Here is a 25426-nt window from a genome sequence, read left to right as displayed (position 1 = left end):
ATAATAACTTGCTTAACTTACATGTGCCCAAATGCAATCTTTCATATATCAGAAAAAGAGTTAAATTATGACAATATTAACTTTTGCATAAGTTGGTCCCTAAACTGATGAACTCGCTCTTGGATCTTATTGTATTTTAACACACAAATACGCTATTACTACAGTACTTAGATGAGGTTAGGGACCTGAGAGATGGAATCCATCAGCTTAACCTACACAGGAGCCAGCTAATGACTCCGTGCTTTGGTTCTGGGCTCGCTCACCTGAATCACACACAGTGGCGATGTCACCGGTAGTTTCGCTAGCAGAGACAGCTGTGACTGGGCTTTTGTGTCCCGCCAGGCTCTGTACATAGCACAGCCTGAAAGACCAAAGACAAATTTGCAGCTGATCATTAAATATATTTAGATTCTCTGGTATAATTCCTTCCCTCAGTGTCTGGACCTATTATTCATAAGGCATTCCCCACTGTATTCCTAACTGATCTTTTGATTTTAATACGATTAACAAAGTAAAGTTTGTATTTCATGCTTAAAATGATCATAATGTAAAGATCTTATTTTAGTGCATCTGTTTCACACAGGAAGAACTGAAACATAAAGGCGGCGGTGTTTGAGTGGGAGACCTTCTTCTGTACCTGTTTAAATCCCATATGATGCAGGTTCCATCTCTGCTCACGCTTATCATTATACTGTAGGGTTTGCAAACAAATAAGCTGGTTATCTCTTCTGTGTGCCCGTACAGATGTATCTGAGACTCCATTTCTATCTCTGAGGGCTGAAATTGAAAAAAGTCAGTGAAGTACAAGATAAAAAGCATGACAAAAGTTTTCCTAGTACTGTGTCTCAAAAATAAGAACAATTCAATGCTGAGTGGTGGGGGGTGGGAGGGATGGGGTGGCTGGGTGATAGACATTGGGTAGGGTATGTGCTATGGTGAGCACTGTGAATTGTGCAAGACTGTTGAATCACAGATCTGTACTTCTGAAACAAAAAATGCAAGATATGTTAAGAAAAAAGAAAAAGAAGAAGATAGCAGGAGGGGAAGAATGAAGGGGAGTAAGTCGGAGGGGGAGATGAACCATGAGAGACAATGGACTCTGAAAAACAAACTGAGGGTTCTAGAGGGGAGGGGGGTGGGGGGATGGGTTAGCCTGGTGATGGGTATTAAGGAGGGCACGTTCTGCGTGGAGCACTGGGTGTTATGCACAAACAATGAATCATGGAACACTACATCAAGAACTAATGATGTAATGTATGGTGATTAACATAACAATAAAAAAATTAAAAAAAATAAGAACAACTCAAGGGACTCAAACATTCTTCTCAAGCATATCATGTTTCAATCCATTGCAGTTCAACTCTTTCCTAAAGAGTAAAACTAATTAAACATTAAAACATTTTTAATTGTCCATAATTTCAAGAATTAAAATGCTTTTTCATTTTTTGTCTTCTTGTCCAATCTTGGTCCAAATACATACAAATATTTTTATAGTTATGATAACTGCCATCCACATAATTTTATATTTTGTGTTTGAACATTCTCCTATAAGCATTTTCTATTTTTGACATTGTCTTCAAGATGATTTTAATGGTGTTATAATATTCTATACAGTTGGTATGCCATAATTTACTTGAGCATTTTTACAGATAGACAACTAAAATTGTTTCTAGTATTTTCCAAATTATAGAATTATAGATGCCATAATTAAATCCTTCATGTGTAAAAGTCTAGTTCTTCTGAATTATCTCTTTGGAATAAATTTCCAGAATCCTATTAGTGGGTCAGTGAATACTAATAATTTTATAGTGTACTTTTCTTTCTTTTTTTAAAGTTTTATTTATTTATTTGACAGAGAGATAGCGAGAGAGGGAATACAAGCAGGGGGAGTGGGAGAGGGAGAAGCAGGCCTCCCGCCAAGCAGGGAGCCCGATGCGGGGCTCGATCCCAGGACCCCGGGATCATGACCTGAGCCGAAGGCAGATGCTTAACGACTGAGCCACCCAGGCGCCCCTATAGTGTACTTTTCAAAGGCATTGTACCAAGTCATGATGCCACCAAGAGTGACATTCACCATTACCTGTCCATAGTTACAGATTGGTTTTCTAAATGAAAGGTTGCAAACCGATGTTCCAAGGGCCATGTTGGCTCACAGATGCCAGATGTCTATATGAGGTTTGACTCTTGTTTTCATTAGACTAAGCTATTTATTGTCTTAAAGTATTTCAATATTCCACTCCAAAGGATATAGAAAGTAGAAAGAATAAGAATAAAAGGCTGTATATTGACCACTCAGTTAAACTAATCCTAATATTTTATATGATCGATTTTTTAAACAGAGAAAAAAATTAAACATTACCCAGCTTGTGTACTGTTCTATTTCCTCTCTTGTGAGAAATTACTACATCCTGAATTTTGTATTTGTTTCCCACGTATGTAGAACATATGTTCTACTATATGTTGCCATAACCATAAGCAACATATTGTATGATTTTTCATGCTGACAAATCACTTTCTTAAGATTTTATTTATTTATTTGACAGAGAGAGACACAGTGAGAGAGGGAACACAAGTAGGGGGAGTGGGAGAGGGAGAAGCAGGCTTCCCGCTGAGCAAGGAGCCCGATGCAGGGCTCGACAAATCACTTTCTATATGTGCTATTATTCTCCAGGTATCTTTTGCATCTTGCCTTTTTGTTCACCACTATTGTAGAAATATATCTGTGTGTTGATATATTAGCTGCCGCTCATCCATTTTAAGTGCTATATAGTCCAGGGTTTTATTCACATAAAAATACATATTTTACACTAAAAGGATCAAATGACCAGGCAATACCAGCTCATATTCTTTCTTGGAACAACTGGCTTCAGCTGTGTGGCAGTTGGTTCTGTTTAGCTAGGACACGTGACGCTCAACCACACACAATCACAGAGAGGAGATGTGCTTTCACAAGGACCAGAGTCCCAGGTCTGAGCCCCTGCTCTCTCCTTGACTGTGACCCACCCCCACGAGGCCAGGCGTCTGCAGGGCCAAAGGCCCGAGCCCAGAACCCTTTCAGACTGTGCTTCAGGGTACCTGGGACCAAGGAACTCCCTGACGGAAAAGGCCTGAGCCCCTTCTTTTTCTGCCTGAGCTCTGCAGCACTTGAGTTTGTGACTCACTTCATATTCTAAGTCTCTGAAAATTTCCCAACTTTTAAATGTCAATCAAGGTTGCTTTAAATTGCATTTCTTTTATTATAACCAAATTTAACTTTTTCACATATTCATTTTCTTACGTGTAAATTTGTGTGCCTGGTTTTGTGTATTTGTTACTACATTTAAAAAATTATTTGGGGGTGCCCGGGGGGCTCAGTCGGTTAAGCCTCTGACTACCCACTAAGTGGGGAGTCTGCTTCTTTGCCTCTTTCTCTGCCCCTCCCCCTGCTCGCAAGCTCGCTCTCTCTCGCTAAAATAAATAATCATAAAAAAATGACAATAAAATAATTATTTGGAGGAATTCCTCTACTTGTGAAATAGAATGCAGATATCTTCCTTGTTTCTGCTGGATGACCTGGACCACCATACCAGTCTATGGACACCTTAGCCAAAGTCAAGTCTTGAGATCTGGATAACCCAGGGAACTGCAACCCAGGCTGTAATTCCATGCAAGAGGTGGCCTGACTGGACTCATCCTCACTCTTAGGGTGTAGTCCTTCAGGGACCAGCCTTTGGAGAAGGGCCTCCTTGGGACTCTCCAGCTTGCTCAGTCTCTGGATATCATTATCTGTTCCTCTCACAAGAGCTGTCCAAGGACAGTGAGTACTCCAGGACTGACAAATGCCCTCCAGGTGAGAGCGCCCCCCTGCTTATTTACCTCTCTGGCCTGGGAATTCCCTATTAGCTTGTCAGCAATTTGATGCTTTAATCACACACACACACACACCCAACACACACACACACACACGTATGTGTGTGTATTTTTTTTTACTCCATGATCAAGAATATTATTTATAGGGTAAACACAGCATAGGACCCCTATAGTGGTTGTTGATAGTTTTATAGATCTTATACTTTAAAATGATTGTAAGAGTTAGCGTTACTAGATTCCCTGACTGGTTGGAAAACAATTTCCATGGACAGAATAGGAACCATGGACTACTTCATTTAAAGATGCTCTTGAGGGGCGCCTGGGTGGCTCAGTCGGTTAAGTGTCTGACTCTTAGTTTCGGCTCAGGTCATGATCTCATGGGTCACGAGATCGAGTACCATGTCCAGCTCCGTGCTCAGTGGGGAGTCTGCTTGAAGATTATCTCTCTCTGCCTCTCCCCCCCACTCACTCTCTCTCTCTTTCTAAAATAAATAAATAAATCTTCTAAAAAAAGTGCTCTTGGATGACATACTACCACCTCAAATAAACCTCATATATACTCTCTGGCCACCACCGATTCAGAGAATGGAAATATAGGTGTTCACTTTTATGAAGATGAGATGGTCATACTATTTAATTAGTGAAAAAAAATGACTCAAGAGCAACTATTTATCACTTTTAGAAGACATTCCAGGCTTTCTGACATCTGGCCCCCACTCTACTCTTTGTTCTCAGAGCACACACATCAGTGTCCTGCAGTAACCTGTATGTGCTTGTCTCCTGAGAAGAGCCCTGCACCAAAGCCCACCTGAGCCACTGCGGTGGCCTCCTAGCTGGCACCCTTGGCTCCAGTCTCATGTCCTACCGTGGGCTTCCCAAAAGGCTGGCCGGATCATATTACAACTGCTTAAAACATTTTAATGGCGTCTTAGGCTAAGAGACGGAAACAATATTATGCTCACATTTATACCCCAAGGATCATGGGAAAGAACCTTAATAAGAGTTTAAAAGGGAGTAAACTTGGACAGAAAAGTAAGAGGAACCTAGCATCACCCCATGCTAGGAAGACTGGTTTCATCCAGTAGAACATATTTAATAATATAATGGAGAAAACTGTAATGGGGGGCAGAAGCAAAAGAAAGGTCTAGAGTAAAATGATAATTATCTCAGTTCTAGAAGAAAAGGATAATTATCACCCTAAATTTGCCACTTATCCTCAACAGTACCACAGGAGTTGATTCAAGAAAGGAACAACAGTAAATTAAGAGAAGTATTGCATAATATGTCTTTTCTTCCCTAGACTGTTTTATAATTTAATTTTCAAATCCTGGAAATTCAGCAAATGGCTAAAATAAATTTCTTCCAGTAAGTTGTGGAAATCAAGATGGGCTACTTGGATTTTGCTATAGTCCAGAGACTGTAGGAAGGTTAAATACTAGGTGTTCTCAGCTTCCAAATTTTACAGAATCACGTGTACTCCTAAGCATTCAGGCCGACACCAAGAATACAGGCAAACAAGTATCACAATGTCATGAAAAAGTCTAAATACATAACAGATCATGACTCAAAATACTACATCTTTGACACCAAAAGATAGGACTGTTATAATTATTTTCAAAAATTTTCATGATCCTAGTAAACCTAAAACTAAAGAGTCAGATATGTGACCTTTTATATTTTAAGAGCTTACATGAAAAAAAGATTAAAAAACAAAAAATTGAAGTACAAACATTTTCAGTTACTCTTGTACCAGTGAATTATACTTCAGGAGCCTTTTCTTCTTCTCACGAACATGAAAATCCTAAACTGCCCGCGAAGTGAGCCCAGGACCTACCGTGCTGCTGGTAAACCTGTTGGCGTAGGCCGTGATGACCCCACATTTGCTCCCAGTGAACAGGTGGCAACTGTCAGGCACCCAGGCACAACTTGTTACCTGTGAGACAGGACAAACCAAAGATCATCGTGTTCAAAAAGCTTGAGAAATGTTTCTACTTCTCTGATGGTTATTTAAAAGACATACAACCACAAAATGTAATAAACATTTTACTTGAACTAATTAAAAATGTACAAGATATAATAATATTCTGTAACGTTAAGCCAGATGTCTAAAGGCTGTTTCCGAGTTAAAATGTATTACATCATCGTCTGTGATTTTACATTTTTCTGTACACACACACACGGCCACTTGTTCCTTAGAAATTTAAACAAAATGATCCAGGATTGACTAGATCCAAGGTTGAGTGTGTGTGTGATGTGCATGTGTATGTGGTTTCACACATTTCCCTGATTTTTTTTTTTTTCTGCTTTTGGTAGGGAATTGGGGTACATACAAAGAGACAGGTATTGCTTCTAACAGTTCTAAAGATTGTTAAATAGGAGAAGGAAAGATAAATGTGGGGAAAAAAATCTCAGATTATTCCTTTGGGACTGTAAGCCCTTCAGTCCTAACCATGGAGGTGCTATTCAAGGCCACTCAACTCTCTGGTCCAATAAGTCTTCCTCTGGCTCTGGGCACCAGCTGACCCCCAGCGCCAGTCCCCAGCGCCTCGGCTCCCATGGGCCCCTTCTTCAGTCCCACCTGTCCCACAGCCCGCGCTCCCCTCACGCTGCACTGTGCTAAGCAGACAGAGGTCATCAGCCACAGATCTCAGGCCCTTCCTTCCTTTGTGCCTCAAGTGTCTCAGTGCTTCTCCTGATTTAAAGGAGGAAGCCCCTCTGCTTCTCAGGGCAGCCCCACACCATACCCAGAGTTCCTCAGAACCCTTGCCCTTGCTCTCAGAATTTCAAGCTGTCTTTTGCTGGCTTCTTCCCCTCAAGTGTCTGCTACCTTAAAAATTACTTTCTCTTATCCTGGGTCTTCTTAACTCTCAATACATCACCCGAGTCCACTGGACCCAATTTCATTTTTTGACTTTCTTTCTTGAATAGTTCTATTTGTAAGGATTACTATTTCATGACTTCTATTCTTTCTTAGAGGTCTTCCAAAGAACAAAGAGAAAAAAATATATTTTTTTTTAATATATAGAAAACTCAGTGTCTTACGATTACCATATGGGTCTACCGAACCCTTTCATAAACCGAAGTTATATTATAGGGTTTTAATAATTTCATCTTCCCTCTGTCTCAAAACATTTTGCTGTTTCATCACTGTAGGAATTATTTCATGACTACTCAACAATTATTCCCAACTCTGCTAGAGCAAAACAAACAGGAAAACGCAGAATGATGGATCTGCTGGAAGGATAATGTGATCTGTGAAACCAAGTGTCACTTTGGGTTTTCTGATGGTACTGTCCAAAGAGTGGTATCATCTTTCAAGAAAATATAAAGGAAGACTGGAGACACTGCTTCATATTCTGCTTTTAGCTTTCATTGAACACAACTGGGAATTCAGAATTTTTCATGTTCTACTGATAAGAGAAAAGAGAACAAAACTGACAGAAGACTAGATTTCACGATTATGAGATCAGTTAGAAGGTGAAGGGAAAGAGACGGCAGCACTCTCATCTCTCATGATGAGACCACGATCGTAGAAGTGAGATCTGAGTGTGGGTCCTCAGTATGATAACATCCTGGATGAATTTCCTCAAACTACAGAACTACTGAATGGACAATATGTTTCTAAGGATGAAAATGGAATAGGGGGCTTCATGCTGGCAGTCATTTGAGCAGAAGTTCTTTATCACAGAGTATTTTGCTAAAAGAATCTGGACAATCCTGTTTTGCTAAAAGGATTTATGACAGTGTTCTTTCATCTTTAATGATGCTTGTGTGCCAAACTTTACATGACAGAAGTAATTTTGCAATGCTCAATTCTTTCTTTCTTTTTTTTTTTTTTTAAGATTTTATTTATTTGACAGAGAGAGACACAGCGAGAGAGGGAACACAAGCAGGGGGAGTGGGAGAGGGAGAAGCAGGCTTCCCGCGGAGTAGGGAGCCCAGTGCAGGGCTCCATCCCAGGACCCTGGGATCATGACCTGAGATGAAGGCAGACGCTCAACAACTGAGCCACCCAGGCGCCCCTACAATACTCAAATTCTTATTAAAATTTCTAATAAGGTTGTTTTCCAATGTCCTTATGCTGCTTACTTTTGTTAGTTTACCGATAACCAGATAACAAAAGGTGATAACCATTTTTTTCAGGTACATTGAGAGTTAAGCGAATAAGTCATTGCCTTCCTTTCTTTCACTGCTAAAAATCCCCACAAGTAGCAGCTTACTCCATTTCTAATGTTCTCAGGGAAGCGGGCAATGTTAGGGCACATGAATAGGCAGGAGATGTTATGTAGGTAATGGGAGCCAGGAAATGGCAAAAGAATTTCCCAAGGAAAGAAAGAGTCACAGAAAGAGGGTTTAACATACAATTTGTATAGTATGGGAAAGAGTTGTGGCATTATTGTCTGTGTGTGTATATAGTGTGTGTGTATATATAGTGTGTGTATATAGTGTGTGTATAGTGTGTGTGCGTGTATATAGTGTATGTGTGTATAGTGTGTGGTGTATATATACTGTGTGTGCGTGTGTGTATATATATGTGTGCGTGTATATACAGTGTATATAGTGTGTGTGTATATATAGTGTGTGTATAGTATGTGTGCGTGTGTATATATAGTGTGTGTGTAAGTATATAGTGTGTGTATAGTGTGTGTGTATATATAGTGTGTGTATATATAGTGTGTATATATAGTGTGTACAGTGTGTGTATATAGTGTGTGTGTGTATATTGTGTGTGTATATATAGTGTGCATGTGTATATATAATATGCATGTATATACAGTGTGTGTGTATATAGTGTGTGCGTGTGCATATAGTGTGTGTGCATATAGTGTGTGTATATGTTGTGTGTGTGTATAGAGTGTGTGTGTATATATAGTGTGTGTGTATATAGAGTATGTGTGTAGTGTGTGTATATAGTGTGTGTGTGTATAGTGTGTGTTTACATAGAGTGTGTATAGTGTGTGTGTATATAGAGTGTGTGTGTATAGTGTGTGTATATATAGTGTGTGTTTACATAGAGTGTGTATAGTGTGTGTGTATATAGAGTGTGTGTGTATAGTGTGTGTGTATAGTGTGTGTGTATATAGTGTGTGTGTATAGTGTGTGTGTGTATTGTGTGTGTGTGTGTAGTATATATATAGTATATATACAATTGGAAACATTTTTACAACAGCTTCAGGAGAGAGTAGTGGGGAGTACGATTTACGATTCCTCAGTTTCAAAGAGGAGGAAAGAACCTCAAGTCTGGAAAGGTTAAGGTACTTGCCAAAGGCTACAGAGTAAATAATAAAGCCTAGACACTAACAGAACTGAGGGCTTTAGTTGGACCTGATGCTCTTTCAACCCGTTGTGATGCCTAAACACCCAGTCTATTTAGCAAAAACCAGGTACAGAGGATGGCACTCTGGTTATAGAAAACGACACAGTGACAAAAGGCAAGTGACAACTGAGAAGAAAGCAGTGTTGATTTTGTTCCAACACTGTGCCAATCGCTGATGCTGACTAGATGATTATAATACCGTCTCAATGAGATACTGGGGAGAAGACAAATTTTGGGGACACAGAAGAGAAATAGGAAGTCTGAGCCCTGTAAACAAGGCCTAAGTCCAGTGTCATCAGCTTCTGGACTGGATTAACTGCAGAATATTAAAGACTAGCTGCTATCAGTCTGACTCCTTTCTAGAGCATTACACTTAATTATTATGATAAAGTACCTTGTAAAAACGTTTACCTGATATTGTTGTGAACTTTGTATAAAGTTTATTGGAGGCTCGCTTTGTTTACTCTTCAACCTTAAAATGTTATCAGCGTATCCCCAGCTCAGGATGGCTGACCACTGAATGTCAGTACTGTTCATGCTTCTCACACCTCAAGAAGAAGAAATAAAAGTATCAGATTGCCACCGCTCAACTGTTATTTGACAGCCCCCTAAAATGGCGGGTTAAAAGCTGAAGTTTACATAGCAGAACACAGTATCTTTCCAGAGCAAATCATCTTTGTATTCATAAGATAGGCCGACTTAAGTTCGTTTTATTCTTTTAATGCTAATGGGATTCTAAGAGTGGAACTAATTCTTATTCACTCGTGGTGTTTTGGTTAGGACTTACTTGATTTAGTACTAAAATGTCTGTTAAGAAATTTTTATGGAAGACAATGATAGTCAAGCTTACTCTGGTCATGTTCTATGAAACTTTTACTTTCAAAAATAAATACAAACTAGACACTGTTTAAATAACTTTGTAGCCACCATCTGCTGACAAATCAGTATGGACAACTATCAATACTAGAAAGAACACTGCTACCCTAGAGAAGCAACAGCGGTCCTGGGAAGGGGCCATTTAATCCTGTCAACTGCCAGGGCTTTGCACAGCAGACTTTGATTTAACGAGGTCCAGCTCCTTTCCTCTTTCTCTTTTTTACAACATAGTTATGTCTGTTGGGATAAAGATTTGGACATTTTGACATCCCTTTTCTGTACTATTCATAATCTATGCCCTGTTGGTATGCTGAATGTGGCCAACGCAGCATAAATGCTGTAACTGGTGCTGTCCTTGAAATTTGCATTGCTTAAGTCCCTTAAGGAGAGAGAATGGGCTTTATTTATTCCAGCACCTAGCAAAATAAGGTCACGTATTAAGGGAATGAAACAAATACATACTTGTTGAAAGAATCAATAGCACAGTGAAAATGTAATTCACAGATTTTTGTTTTCTTTTGTTGAGTACAATACCAAATGTTGACATCAGTTTGGCAATAAAGGAACTAGAATATACTCACTTAATAAAAGCTCCTCTAAATATAAGCTGCTAGGGAAAGGAACCACATTCTATGAGTCTCAGGGCCTCTCAAATTCATTCTGTAATGCCTGGCATATAGTGGGCACTCAATAGCCCACGTGCTCAATGAATGAGTTACATCTAGTAACTGCACCCCGTTTCTCATTCCATCACTTACAAGATGCACCATCTTTTTTTTTTTTTTTGAAGAAAAATAAACTTCTCCTTTACCTACTAGGACAGTGAATCTTAAACAGGAGTTTGTATGAAAATGGTGTTTCCAGCATGCCTAGGCTTGGACTTGAGCCCCAGAGATTCTGACACGGTGTGGCTCAAATGAGACCCAGGCAAGTATACTTTGAAAAAAAAAAAAAAAAGCATCTCAGGCAACTTGGAGGCACAATTTTCCAAGTAAGGGTTTAAGGTCATCAAAACCATTGCAGTTACATTGTTCTGTGCATGTATAGCTCAGCAAAACCACACAGTTACTTGATAAAGCAGCATTCAGCACCTTGCAGCTGTAGCACGTGACCCGACCCCCCTCGGCAAGCGGAGCTCTCACAAGCCAGTATGGGGTGGGTGAGTACTCCTCTCTTGCACTGTAAGGTGCTGGGTGTGGCAGTGAGAGCTCGCACAGTCCCCTGGGCCCCGGGGGCCGGAATGCTAACAGCCTGATGGACCTTTACTGAGCACTTAGAAGGAGTCAGGCACTGTGCTAATCATTCCCTACATTATTTCATTTAATCTTTACAGTAAATTACCCTGTGAGGTCAATCCTTTTGTTATTCCCGATTTATAGATCAAAAGCCAGGATTTAGAAGGTTTAAGTAATTTTCTCAAGGTCAAACAACTACTAAGTATCAGAGCTGGGATGCAAACTCACTGTATCTGCTGTATTATATAATCTGTTGTATTATACTACTTCCCCACACAACCTAGATGCTGGCAAGCCCCAAATACATTCTAAAAGGGAATAAAGTGTAATTTGAATGAACACAGCTATTAAGGGCACTGACTATAGTGGCACAAATAAGACAGGTTGAAAATTACATTTGACATCGTGCCAAGCGGTAACACCAGCCCTTTCTCTTCTGCTCAAGAGAGACAAACTTCAATCCACTCTAATTAATTTTTTAAACGTAAATTACTGACACATTCTGGTACTTTAAGTATTATCAGTAGTAAATTATTTGTAACACCCCCACAACTAAGTGCAACACTGATATTATAGTAGTTACGATTAGACAGATTTATCTGATCCTACTAATTCACTAAATTTAGATAAAATGATAAGCAGCCTCTCCTACTACTAACAAGTATAAAGGCGATCACTGATTGCTGATATAAACAAGAGTAAGCCTACAAAGAACTGTGGTCCAGCCAGCACACTTAATTTCTTTGAGTGCCCTCTGCTTGGCATGGGTCCCACACCCTTGTAGTGCAAAGCTGTACGTGGTGGAAGGCTCCTGAACCCCAAGGAGCGCAGTGCGTCAAAAATCATGTTAAACCCAAGCAGTGTGACTGTCTGGAAGCATCTAGTCCACACGCTGGCTTTTAGGCACATCTGCACACCCCTGATATGAACAGGCGAGCATCCTCATTGATTTTAGTGCCCAAGCCCAGGCCGAGGAAGTAGGGAGAGTTCCTTTACATTGAACGAAATGGTTAATTACATTAACCATAAAGTAATGATGGCACTTTTCCATGTGTTGTTGTTAGTGAGTTAGTGCACAGAGGGTGAGAAAAGAACTGCTTTCCAGGCATACCTATTTTTAAAACCTGCTTTCAAGGCTATCATGACTTCCTTGTTTTGTTTTGTTTGTTTTAATCCCATGACTATCCCTTCTGAGGTACTAGCTTTGCTGGCCAGATAACTCTGCCTGTTCTGGGAGTCAAGAGCCTCAAAAGGTCCATTTCTAGAAGACTGATATTGTTTTCATCTTGTGAGCACAACCATTTATTCTTGTCTCTGACTCCTCCTCTCATTTCAAATGGCACTGCATTTAATCTCCCCCTTCCCCCCCATGTGGTATGTTTAATTCCTACTTTGCACTAAATAACCACAAATTCAAATGATTTTTCACCATGGATTCAAAACTTACAAATAAAATAGTGGCACAGATGAGCTGGAAACATCAAATCTCATGAAAAATACACCTAGAGTGATTCTCATTATGTTTTCTTTTACCTTGTTCTTTGCTGTATGTCATCAGAAGACAGAAATTTTGGGACAAACCACAGATGGCTCTGGTGGGCAGAGCCTGGAGAGAACCAAATCTTTCTCCGTGGGGCTGGCTGAAACAGACCACAGGTACCGGGGCACTTGGAGAACCCACATACTCCCCCCACTTCAAGCCTTTTATCCATGACAAAGGACTCTAAAACAGAGGAAAATAAAAGGTATGATTTTTTTTTAAAAAGGTAGTAAATATAGAATGACTTCTAACTTAAATTCTAAACAAAGAGTAAGCAACCTGATTATAAGTCCTTTGTAGGCAAGAATTATTTAAAAATTTTTTTACTTCCCCCATACTTAGCATTTAAAAATATATGCTCCTTGTTGCTAGACACGGCGATGAAAATAGAGATGAAGCCCCAGTCCTCATGGAGCTGCCTTCCAGCTGGGATGAGGGGCAGACTAGAAACAGACACATGCGCATCAGGTGCTGAAAGCTCTACAAAGAGGGAGGGAGAGAACTGAGGACACTGGAGCTGCTATCTTAGATCCAGGGTCGGGGAACTGAGGAGGGGCTATCTGAGCAGAGACCTGAAAGAAATGAGACAGCAAAATGGGGCTCGTCTGGAGACAGGCCATTCCAGGTGGAGGGAAGAGTCGACACAGAGGTCCTGAGATGGGAATGAGGCAGCTCAGTACCAGGGTCCCACTGCAAGCGGACACACGGCGCAGATCTTTACATGTACCAACTGCAAAGTCAGTTAGCACTGAGCATAGTGTAGATTAAATGGCATTTATTACTTTTCAGGGATGTGCTATTAAATCATTTTGGCATAAAAGAATAGAATAGCTTTCAACTTCGAAACACAACATTTGGTGATCTGGTTTTGGCAAAACAACACTATCATACTGATGTTTTAAATCTGAATTTTACTGCTTGTATCACTCTGGTTTGTGTTTAACATGCAAATTTGACATATGTGAGCTCTGAGCATAAAGAATTTACATGTCTTCTGTGTTCTACATTTACCGTATTTAAGTAACATTATTTTAAGAAACAGTTGTCAAAACAAGGTCTATGAAAACCATTTTCTCATAAATGGGTTACAGTTTCCTGCAGTTGGGGATGTGTTGCTTTATCTCCCCACTAAGGTTCTTCCCAACCTCCTTCCCACACCTTTTCATTTTCTACCATTCCTCTCCACAAACCCTTACATTTTATAATTCACGGGCTTCCATCCTCTGCTGCTTTTATGATGAAGAATTTAGCTCAGGGTTAGAATCCATTTTACTCTTAAGGTTTGCCTGCTTTATTTTTGTATTTCAAAGTAAAAATTATGCCTACTTCCCAGTTTAAGAGGCAATACTTTTTACCATTATAATCGGGGGAGGCCAAAGACATATGTAAGGTTCTTTTTTTTTTTTTTTTTTAAAGATTTTATTTATTTATTTGAGAGAGGGAGAATGAGAGACAGAGAGCATGAGAGGGAAGAGGGTCAGAGGGAGAAGCAGACTCCCCGCTCAGCAGGGAGCCCGATGCGGGACTCGATCCCGGGACTCCAGGATCATGACCTGAGCCGAAGGCAGTGGCTTAACCAACTGAGCCACCCAGGCGCCCTGTAAGGTTCTCTCTTAACTGTAAGCCAAAACATTCACACTTCTGGTCAGTACTTTTGGTGGAAGTTGGTCAAGGCCCTGCCATGGACGTGTGTACAGCCATGCCCATGCTCAGACCGTTCTCCAGTCCTGGACGGCTTCTCTCCTCTGGTGGACAGGTTCCTGTTAGGCCACTGTCCTGGCAGGCTTCCCCTGCTACTAGCCCTCTGGGAGCTGGCCACCTGACCTGAGCTCCCCAGAGCCCCACCTCGGCTCATTAACAGCATTGACCACACAGAGGATATTACTGTTAACGGCATGTGTCTGGGTTCATTGGCTGCAGTGCACCTTCAGGCCGGGACCCTTATATTCATCATGGTGTCCCTAGAACCTCAGAGGGGGCCTGACATCTGCGGGGTTGAGTCAACTTTTGCTGAATTCTATTGAAATTCAAATGACATACCGGATAGGTAATTTCTTTGACCTGTTCTCGGTTTTCCCTGAAAGCAAACTGCACTAGCAACCCCACAGCGGCAGGAAGCTCTCCTTCAAGGTTGAGTTTGGACCCGGGTCTGCTGGCGTGGGCCGACTGGAACAACTGACGAGGAGTCTGGCCGTAGGTTTTTATCATGGTTTCCAGCGCTCGCCTCTGAACTGGATCTTCAACTGCGGAGACATCCATTCCAAAATATGTCTGAAGGGTAAAAGAGTAAAAGAGAACAAGAGGTATGTAAAAAGCAAGATTGGCAATGACACCAGAGGGGAAACAACAACTTGTTTTATTCTCTAGGTAGTAGTTTACTCTCCTCTATTTCAAATGGAAATGGTTTTTAAATGTTTTTGATCGGTTAGCATCAGAAACTAATATAATGTTTTATGTCAATTATACCTTAATTAAAAAAAAATCCATGGAACACTACATCAAAAACTAATGATATAATGTATGGTGATTAACATAACTAATAAAAAAAATTGAAAATTCAAAAAAAAATCCAAATGAGGTTTTTCTTTGGTCTTGTCTTTCAATGAGGACAGATGAAAAAATAAGCAAGATTTTCACTTGAGTTGATCCAAAATAACAAGCAGATTAGCAAGTGGATGTATTTTTTTCTGTAGCTGCCTGTCAGATATCGGTCAGAAAACTAGAGTGAAGGGTGAAGGGGTTAGTCAAAATCATTTCAGGTGGTCAACAAAACTGAACAATTTCAGCTTATGGCAACACAGAGGCAGAAGAAAAGGAGAGGATCTTGCCCTGCCCCGATTTTCTCAACTTGTAGAAATGAGGACTAGAAGTTCAAAGCCATTTGTATCTGGCCCGAAATTATGTGATACCCAAATACTCTTTTGTTCTTTGACATTAATATGCTCAAAGAAAGATTCTGATTACTCTTCTCTCAAGACACAATGGCTGGTTTCATAGGATAATTTTCTGTTACTAACTCCTGTAGGGGCCAAGGGCAGGTTGCCCAAAGATGGATCACTTTGGCATATTGATTTTATTTCATTTTGTTTTAAAGATTTATTATTTATTAGAGAGAGAAAGCAAGAGTGAGAGAGCACATGCGGGGGGGGGGGCAGAAGAGAGGAAAAACGAGAATCCTAAGCACAACACGGAGCCTAACACAGGGCTGGATCTCACAACCCTGAGATCATGACCTGAGCCAAAATCAAGAGTCAGATGCTTAACCAACTGAGCCACCCAGGCGCCCCAAACATATCAATTATTTTAAATAGAAGTTACTTAGGAGATAGCCTGTGCAAGAAGGAGACCCAGACCCTCCTCTGTCCCCCTGAAAGCAGGAAATAAATTTCCCATGTGAAATGTACCCTCCCCATAGCAGGAGGTAAAGAGACATCCTTATCACCAGAGATGGGAAATTTAGAGTGGAAAAGGCTATATAAATGACACTTGTTACTTTTCATTAACCTACTACCCCAGCCCAAATTCTCTTTAGCGATCCTTACTAATTGAAGCTCCCAAAGTTAAGTTTTCTTTTTCCTATCAATTCCTCACAGATTTATCATCTCCTTGTCTAAAAAGTGTAAAAACTGCCTGCCTTGGTCATTTCTTGAGGTCTTGATTTCATTATTGAGCCTCTGTGTGCACATGATTAAACTGGCGTTTTTTTCCTATTAATCTGTCTTACGTAAATTTAACTCTTAGTCCAGCTGGAAGATCTGGGAGGGTAGAGAAAGAATTTTTCATTCACTCACACACACCATGCTGGAGATGTCTATGACTATCAGCTACTGAGGCATGTTTTCTTACACACATATAGACATTAGTAAGGAGCCTAGATTTTTGAGGTCTCTATCTTTCCCGTTTTCCCCAGGCAGAAGAGTCAGAAATCTGAACGCTAGTATCACTGAAAACCAAGCAAAGTCTTTCTGATTTCCATTCTGTAAGCTCAAGAGCAACGCATGTATGTCTTATGCATCCTCAGAGAGGATTCACTGAATCTTGATTTCCTGTCTCTGTGTTTGCTTTGGAGGTTTTCACATACACCGCTAAAATGAACTAGAAGGTTGGCAGGGAGATGTGCTGCAGATCCCTTCAGCCTCCCTCGGTCATCTTGGTGAGGCTGCCAATGGAGAAGGCCAGCTTCACCTCTCTGGCAGGACGTGGAAGACTGGATAAGAAACAAAGTCAAAGTATTCCATTTTGACCAAGACACTGCTAGAGAGAGTGGTGTCCTCCTGTGAAGCACTGTTCTTAGGACATGAAGCTGAAGAGAAAGGGGGTGGGGGGCGGGGCCAGGGCAATAATGAGACTGGAAGAGGAGTGAAGATTCAGGACTTGCCATGGTCCTTTTCTTTATCCCTCAGTGTTGGAATAATAAAAACAAAAGACTTCATGTATAATACTAAGTTACGGAAAAAGTCATCTGTTTAAAGTGATATACAGGAAAAGGCAAAAATGAAGTTAAGATTCGATGTTGGTAGGTAGTTCAGGAGAGTATTGCTTAGGTTCTTACGAAAACTGTGGGTGACTCTGAAAAAGTGTGGTGAAAATTGCAAGCTCTTTAATGTAAAGAGCGCTATTACACTTTTCTTCTTCGTGTTGTCATCCCCTGGAGTCAGGTAGAGAGTGATGTGCATTTCCTTCTTGACTTCTACAGCAAGCAGTCAGGAGCTGGGTACAGATCTGTCATGTTCTGTGAGTACCGGCTTGTACAATGTAGCTTTTAGCATTTCATCAGGCATAGCCAATTTCATTACATATCTAGACATAACCTTTCTATAAATGCCAAAATAAAATCTCAAAGATTCTTCGGAAGTTAAATAATCTTCAACACTACTCTCCTTGCCACCACCACCCCCGCTGCCGCCACAAGGGATAAAATACTTGTTATAAATGCTTATCTAGGCATGGTCATATTCTTAACGGCTGCTTGACTTGGTATACTCAAAAATGCAGATGAAGGTTGGAATAATTCTCTAGCCAGGGCTTTAAAAAAATTTATTTGAAAATAGTGTTTCTCTACACTCTATGGTATCAGCTTCTAAGCGAACCTTATATATTAGCGAGCGATGAATCAAGATCAAAAGGCATTTCTACATTCCTTAAAAAGGTTAACATTTATTTATATTTAGTTCTATGGTGGACATTATCCTGTATGAAATTCCTCCTTTATTTATGAGGTTGGTATTACTGTTTACATTTTACAAATTTGTACATTTAGGTATGGAGAGGTTAAGCTATTTGCCCAAGGTCACACAGCAAGTGGCAGAGTCACAGGGTGAGGGTTTGAATGGAATTCTGCATTCAGAGACCGTGTACTTAATCACTGCACTTTCTTTGGCTCCATGAATTGAATGTTATCAAAATTCCTAGAAAAATGGCATAAACTATCTTTTTTAAAGTTCTAAAGTCCCAAAGAAATAGTGACAAAAATTGTCAGTAAAATGACAATTATGTGCATAGCATATTTCAGCACGCAGATACTCTTAATGTGAATTTTACGTAAGAATAATTGAAAAGATATGCTAGGATTATAGGCACAGAGTATAATGAGGTTAATGTCAAAATTCCTAGGTGGTTTTAAAGTTACGTTTTAGCTCAAATATGAATGAAGGTCAAAAATTACACCTGAAGCCTTGCCTTTACTTTATACTAACCTTACGTAGAAAATTATTTCTCACCCATCAAACTGTATTATTCTCCCTTTCCAAAACACTTTGCCACAGCATTTCTTTTATCAGGGTCATCAGTAAATCTGTCTTACTCTGTCTTCTAGACCTAAACTCTCTTAAGGAATTGACTTTTCTGTTATTTTAGAGGTATTTAAAATAATTACTGAGCGAAATGGACTAAAGAGATTTTTATTTTAAAAAACTGCTATTCAGGAATGGATCTCTGGCATAAATCAGCCCAGGTACAGAGTACATTACTGTGGGTTCATGTGCACATTTTCGCTGCATTTGTCATAAACGCTTGATGGACATATGAAGAGAACTGTAGCTGGAGGGGAAGTCCAAGATCAGGAAAGCACAGAGGCTAAATGTCGTATGCAGTGGATTAATAGCTCCTGTGCTGTACTCGCTGTCTTTGAGTAGCCACTAGGCAACACTAGGCTATAGCTCTGTCCCTATAGTTTGCCTTTCCGTCTCTCATTCCTTGAGGAGTTCCCTCCTAGAGCCTCCTTTGGACCCCACTACCGTATCTGGGTAGGCACAACCACCCCAACTTTCCTTCTCGCCCCACTGTCCCCACTTGAATCTTACTCACCTTCACACACCCAGAGCCTAGCAAATGAAATGTTTCCTTAATAGATAAGATTTCTTTTTTTTTTTTTTAAAGGTAGCCTATCTAACAACATCAAAAAGAATACGTGAAAGTATAACAATTCTACTTCTAGGAATTTATATTGTGCTGAAAAGAGTTTACGTGGCAGGCCCAAACTGCTTTCCTTGGAAAGGCCTGCTTGCAAGGTTGCCCTTGGCTGGTAGATGGCAACATGGACTTCAGGAGAGTTCCCACCATTTCCTAACTGGATAAGAGTGGCTTACTGTGCCTAAACTGTTTGCACAAACAGTGTGGCTTATATTAAACACCTGCTCTCCTTCTGGGAGCCCGGGATTTCAGTACATGTGAGAGAGAGAGTGTTTCCATTACCAGCTTAATAAACTTAATAAAACCCCTGGGCTCCGAGTCTCTAATGAGCTGCCCGGCTAGACCACATCACACATGTTGCTGGAGGAAGTGAGTGTGTTCTTTGTGATTTACTGGGAGAAGACTCCTGGAAACTTGTGCCTGGTGTCCTCCAGCTTTGCCCTATACATCTTTTCCTTTTGCTGATTTTGCACTGTATCCATCACTGTAATAAACCTTCTGTAAGTACGACTATTTGCCAAGTCTCTAAGACCTCATTCAGCCTGGGGATGGTCTGGAGGAAGGTCTGATGAATAGCATCTTAGTTATTTTTAAGGAGGTAAAATATAAAGCCTGAAAAGTCTCGGGCAACAGTTTAAGCGGTTGCCAATTCTCTTCGATAACTTGGGTATTTTAAAGAAACAGCCCAACAGCTAACCTTTTGTTCAGGTTTTGCCTTATGTAAATGCATATTTTTAAAAGGGTCACTTACAGCAGGATGAAAAACGTTGATGGCTTGAACAGAAGCCTTCCCTTTTTGCTTGTACCCGAATACCAAGTCAATCCACTGACAGACGTTCTGGGACACGCAGTCAGACTCTAGAGCCTGTCGGTGAATAAGGATGAAAAGACGAGGGTCGTTGCGCGCCCAAGGAGGGAGGTTGACGTGGTTAACCCGTTCGCCATTCTGACGCACACCAAAGTCAAAACCTAAAAGAGAGGATTAATATTAATGCTTATCTCCCCAAAGCATGCCTCATTTGGCCCACTGAGCAGGTCTTAAGAGTTTCCAGAAACAGATATTATGTGCTATAACCAGGGAAAGCAGAGGCAAAGGGAAGACTGACATCATTATCCATCTACTTACTTACCTACTGATAGAGAACTACAGGGGTTAATGCTATCCTCATTAAATTTGACATCTTTCAGCTATATCCTTCTACCACTTCACATCACACTGAAAAAACAGCAGAAAATCACTGCCTACTAATTTCAATATTCCACTTATCAGAACGTCAAATGTAGTAAGTGCTTAAATATCTATTCTATTATAAATTAAAATCAAACTAAGGTGTTAACATCACAAGAAATGTATACTAGCATTCTGTAGTTTAAAAAAATCCAACTAATGCAAAGTATACACATTCCTAAATGAACTATTAATTTTATGTTAAGTCTGGAGGTCTGTCCTGACATCATTTCCACTAAGCATTCCTATGGACAACAAAACCATCCCAACACATTGAATTAGAGGGTTCGTCTGTGATCTAAATAAGCTCTTCTCTAATTGTTTCATTAGTCTGCTAGTGTAAACAAAAATCTCAGAAGTGTTTGTTTAAAAAAAAAAAAACTGTCCTAAAAGAAATGTTACAGAAATGTTTTTGTGCTACCTTTTATGGACAGAAAATCTGAACACCAGAACAGAATAAATTAAATTAAATTAAAATAAATTAAAAAGGAAATCTTAAAAGCTGATTACACTCTATATAAAATTAAGTTGCTGTCTGCCTCCTTCTAGATCTTGTGAAAACAGTTAGAAGGATATTCGTTAATTTTGGAAGTATTTTGAAATGATATGCTGTGAAATATAAACCAAGGGCTCAGGTAAATGAACACGGAGTGAGGGTGGGGGTAATCTCCAAAAGCTCAGCTCATCCTACAGACAGCTGCAGAGTGATTTAGGACAGACTGGCCAAGAATCTACAGAACTCTATGTGGGCAGCTTCAGGAGAAGCAGCAGGCATTTATTGATTTAACAATAGTGAATGAGACTTCTAAGGGCTGAGCTGGGGAGGGTCTGAGCAGCAAGGGGCCTGTATAAACTCAAATCATTCTCAACTGTCAAATGCTCTGGGGACACATCACAGGTAGGCACTCTTCACACACAGCAGATGACTGGAAGTACAATGAAAGGCTTATCAGAATGCCAATAGGAAAGGACATGATGTACATGATAGCAAACAATATTTTCCAAAAATAGCTATAACAACCCTTGCTGTGTTGCATGCTTTTCCAGAATCTTGCTACTCCCCTATCAAGTAGCAAAGTCTATGCTCCCTCCTTTTGAATGTGGGCAGCACTGGTGAACGGAATGTAGTAGGAGTGCCGCTCTGTGACCTCCAAGGCGAGGTTCGTAGAGGCCGTGTAGCTCCTGCTCGTCTCTCTCTTGGGACACTCGCCTTTGGAACCCCAAGTTGCCAAGGAGAATGTCCAAGGCCACCATGCTGTGAGGAAGTGCAAACTAGTCCACGTGGAGAGACCACATGGAAAACCATGGACACTATATAAAGAGAGATGCCTGCCAGCCCCCAGCTTCTCTGATCCCCTGGCTGGTCCAGCTCCAGTTAATCTGAATGCAGACCCTGAGCCCAAACCACTAAAGGCACTGGGCTGAGCTGCTTCTGAATTTCTGACCTCCAAAACCTGTAATGATAATAAATTTATTGTTGTTTTGAGGCACTAAGTGTTGAAGATATTTGTCACGCAGCCAGAGATAATAGAAACATACATATAAGAAACCATGGACAGAGAAAACAAGCATCGATTGAAATGAGTCCCAAGCCAAAAGCTACAAGGCAGGTACTACAAACTGCGGGTGCTGACAACTCACTGAGGCATTTCTCATTTGGGCAACACTATGAACCGTGCTCCAGGTGATTAGCCGCATGGATTTATTAACGATTCTCCAAACCACGCCAGAGGGGCCAGTTAGTATAGAATAAAATTCTAAAGCAATTTTCCCAACACTAACTTCTCTAAAGATATAATTATCAATTTCATGTAGTCCTAAAGGTCACATAAAAATATAAAATTAAGTAACGTAGGAAAATGACCCAAAAACATCTCTCAAAGAGCTACCTGGGCTTCTACTAAAAAATAGGTAAGGTTGGCCGAAATTATTGGTCACTGGCATCACAGAAAATTTGATTTTATCCTCTACCATCCCTTTTTGGTATTAGAAGATTCTGGCTAGGATGTTTTATTTCTAAGTTGGTCACTCTGCATAAAATCATTGAGATTTTGGTTAACTTACACTGTGCTCTCAATAAATTCATGACTTTTTAAAATAACGAGCATAGGATAACCTTTGCAATCAGAAAAAAGAAGCATTTCTGTAAAAACTAAAATACATGTTTACAAATATCTTTAATAGTTAAAAGTTACCAATTTTCCACACACACTTAGTCCTATAAAATAGTTACAATCTTCATGCTCACTTGGAAATAAAATGATAGACTTGATAAATAAAGATTTCTCTTATTTGGGGATCAAATTATAGGACTTAAAAAAGCTATTCTTATTTTTAGAAAAGTATAAAATAAGTACAGAATTATAAATTAGAAATGATTTACTGCTATACCTTCACGGTTGACTAAGAACTCTGGAAGATAAAAAAACTCTGGGATAAGTTCTTTGACATCAGTCATGGATTCAAAAGATGAGAGGCGCCAAGTTGTATTTGTAGAATGAAAAGTTCTGTCTGGAATGTCAAAACTTTGATCTATAAAGAAAGACAAACAATGCAGTTAAGACACAAAGACCTTATTCTATTTGAAGCTTGTTATAATTAGTTTAACTTCTGCTACTATGAAAAGATTAAAACGATGTTCATTTTGTTTTTCAGTTTTAAAGAGGTTATTCATGTTCTTGAAAATATATATTTCTCTACATAACTTGAGACCATATTATAGTATTTTTAATCTGTATTATGTTTTCCTACTACATATAAATGGATGAATTTATATCATTTATTTGTTTAATTGATAACTATCTGCCTACTCAAGCAGAATTAAAGTCCCATAACAGCAGGGACCTGTGGAATCACCCACAACGAGCACATACTAAGTACTTGATAATGACTTATTTATTGAATGAATGAATAATTAAAGGAAAATTAAAGTTCAAGTGTGTAAAACAGTTTTTTCCCCATCAGAAAGCAAAATTATTCCTTGACCTTTAATAATTTTTTAAAAGATTTTATTTATTTATTTATTTGACAGAGAAGAGAGAACACAAGCAGGGGGGAGCAGCAGAGGGAGAGGGAGAAACAGGCTCCCCACTGAGGAGCTCAACGTGGGGCTCGATCCCGTACCCTGGGACCACAACCCGAGCTGAAGGCAGATGCTTAACCGACTGAGCCACCCAGGCACCCTCCTTCACCTTTAATAATTAAGACTACTTTTTTCTTTTCTGGGGGGAGAGCATTGCTTTTTAGATATTAACTGAACTAAAGAATGAAGTACAATTTCCTATAAATGAAAAAACTAAACACAGTCACTCCTCTCTTAAGTTTTTCTGCTGTAGACTAATAATTAAGAACTGAGTTTTGACCTGTCTCTTTTCCTGTCAACAGTCAGCAGACTCTAGCCACAGGACAAGCCTAGGACATGAAACGATATCCAAAGGCCAGCCCCTGAGAACACCAGTGGTGTACATTGTACCATCTAAAACTCCTTTGAAGTTGCTGAAATTTTGAACTTATCTTTTCATTTAGAGACTGTCACAGACTAATCTCAGCATCAAGCAAGGCACAATTTTAAAAAGATATGCTACTACTGGGTATTTACCCCAAAGATACAAATGTAGGGACCCGAAGGGGTACGTGCACCCCAATGTTTATAGCAGCGATGTTCACAATAGCCAAACGGTGGAAAGAGCCAAGATGCCCATCGACAGATGAATGGATAAAGAAGATGTGGTATATATACACAATGGAATATTATGCAGCCATCAAAAGGAATGAGATCTTGCCATTTGCAACGACGTGGATGGAACTGGAGGGTGTTATGCTTAGTGAAATAAGTCAATCAGAGAAAGACATGTATCATATGACCTCACTGATATGAGGAATTCTTAATCTCAGGAACAATCTGAGGGTTGCTGGAGTGGTCGGGGGTGGGAGGGATGGGGTGGCTGGGTGATAGACATTGGGGAGGGTATGTGCTACGGTGAGCGCTGTGAATTGTGCAAGACTGTTGAATCACAGATCTGTACTTCTGAAACAAATAACGCAACATATTTTAAGAAAAAAGAAAAAGAAGAAGATAGCAGGAGAGGAAGAATGAAGGGGAGTAAGTCAGAGGGGGAGACGAACCAGGAGAGATGATGGATTCTGAAAAACAAACTGAGGGTTCTAGAGGGGAGGAGGGTAGGGGGATGGGTTAGCCTGGTGATGGGTATTAAAGAGGGCACATTCTGCATGGAGCACTGGGTGTTAAGAACAAACAATGAATCATGGAACACTACACCAAAACAAATGATGTAATATATGGTGATTAACATAACAATAAAAATATTAAAAAAAAAGATATGCTAAACTTCTTCCCCAAGTCTGCGCTTCCCTGTCCAGCAACATTTTCTATTACTTTTATTACTTCCTCATCTATTCTGTTGAGTCAGTTAGCCCAGGGGAAAAAGTAACCGATCAAAATGGCATCTAGAAAAAGCAATTTTGTAAGGCTATGGTGGAGTCACAGTACCTAGAATAGAGACTACGGAACTATGGCATGAAAGAAGCACACTGAGGATTCTGTTCAGATTGTCAAATTCTTCATTGTTTCTTAAGTTAAAAAAAAAGTAGTACTACAAATTTCTATAATCTAGAACGTGCATGTACTAAACCAGTGGTTCTGAAGCTACCACTTCTGTCCCCTAGACATTTAGCAATGTCTAGAGATATTTTTGGTTCTCACAACTGAACTGGTGGGGGAATGCCACTGGCATTGAGTGGGTAGAGGCCAGGGACGCTACAAAATAGCCTATAATGCACAGGACAGTCCTCACAACAAGAATTATGCACCTCAAAATGACCACAGGGCCAAGGTGAGAAGCTCTGGACTAGGTCCGGAGTTTAGAGATAAATTCAAAAGCCAACATAAATCATTTCCAGCTGTAATCAGATGAAATTGATGGGGATTGCAGTATCCTGTTTTTTTTTTT

At 40.0% G+C, this 25426-nt stretch overlaps 1 protein-coding gene across 1 annotated transcript in view; it reads right to left on the bottom strand.

The window, feature by feature from the left end:
* Nucleotides 1-25426, bottom strand: part of LYST (lysosomal trafficking regulator) — a 163660-nt gene that overhangs the window by 8189 nt on the left and 130045 nt on the right. The window contains exons 43-50 of the mRNA XM_025850667.2: nt 22848-22988; nt 19980-20197; nt 14858-15088; nt 12811-13000; nt 9578-9714; nt 5684-5782; nt 638-777; nt 264-361 (exon numbers count right to left, since the gene is read on the bottom strand). Coding sequence (XP_025706452.1) covers nt 264-361; nt 638-777; nt 5684-5782; nt 9578-9714; nt 12811-13000; nt 14858-15088; nt 19980-20197; nt 22848-22988 — 1254 coding nt within the window. The remainder of the gene's footprint in view (nt 1-263; nt 362-637; nt 778-5683; nt 5783-9577; nt 9715-12810; nt 13001-14857; nt 15089-19979; nt 20198-22847; nt 22989-25426) is intronic.

The sequence above is a fragment of the Callorhinus ursinus genome, unplaced genomic scaffold, assembly GCF_003265705.2.
Source record: "Callorhinus ursinus isolate GAN/ISIS: 27379988/994484 unplaced genomic scaffold, GSC_fseal_2.0 scaffold32, whole genome shotgun sequence".
NCBI lineage: Eukaryota > Metazoa > Chordata > Mammalia > Carnivora > Otariidae > Callorhinus > Callorhinus ursinus.
This window is presented reverse-complemented; position numbering and strand designations above follow the sequence as displayed.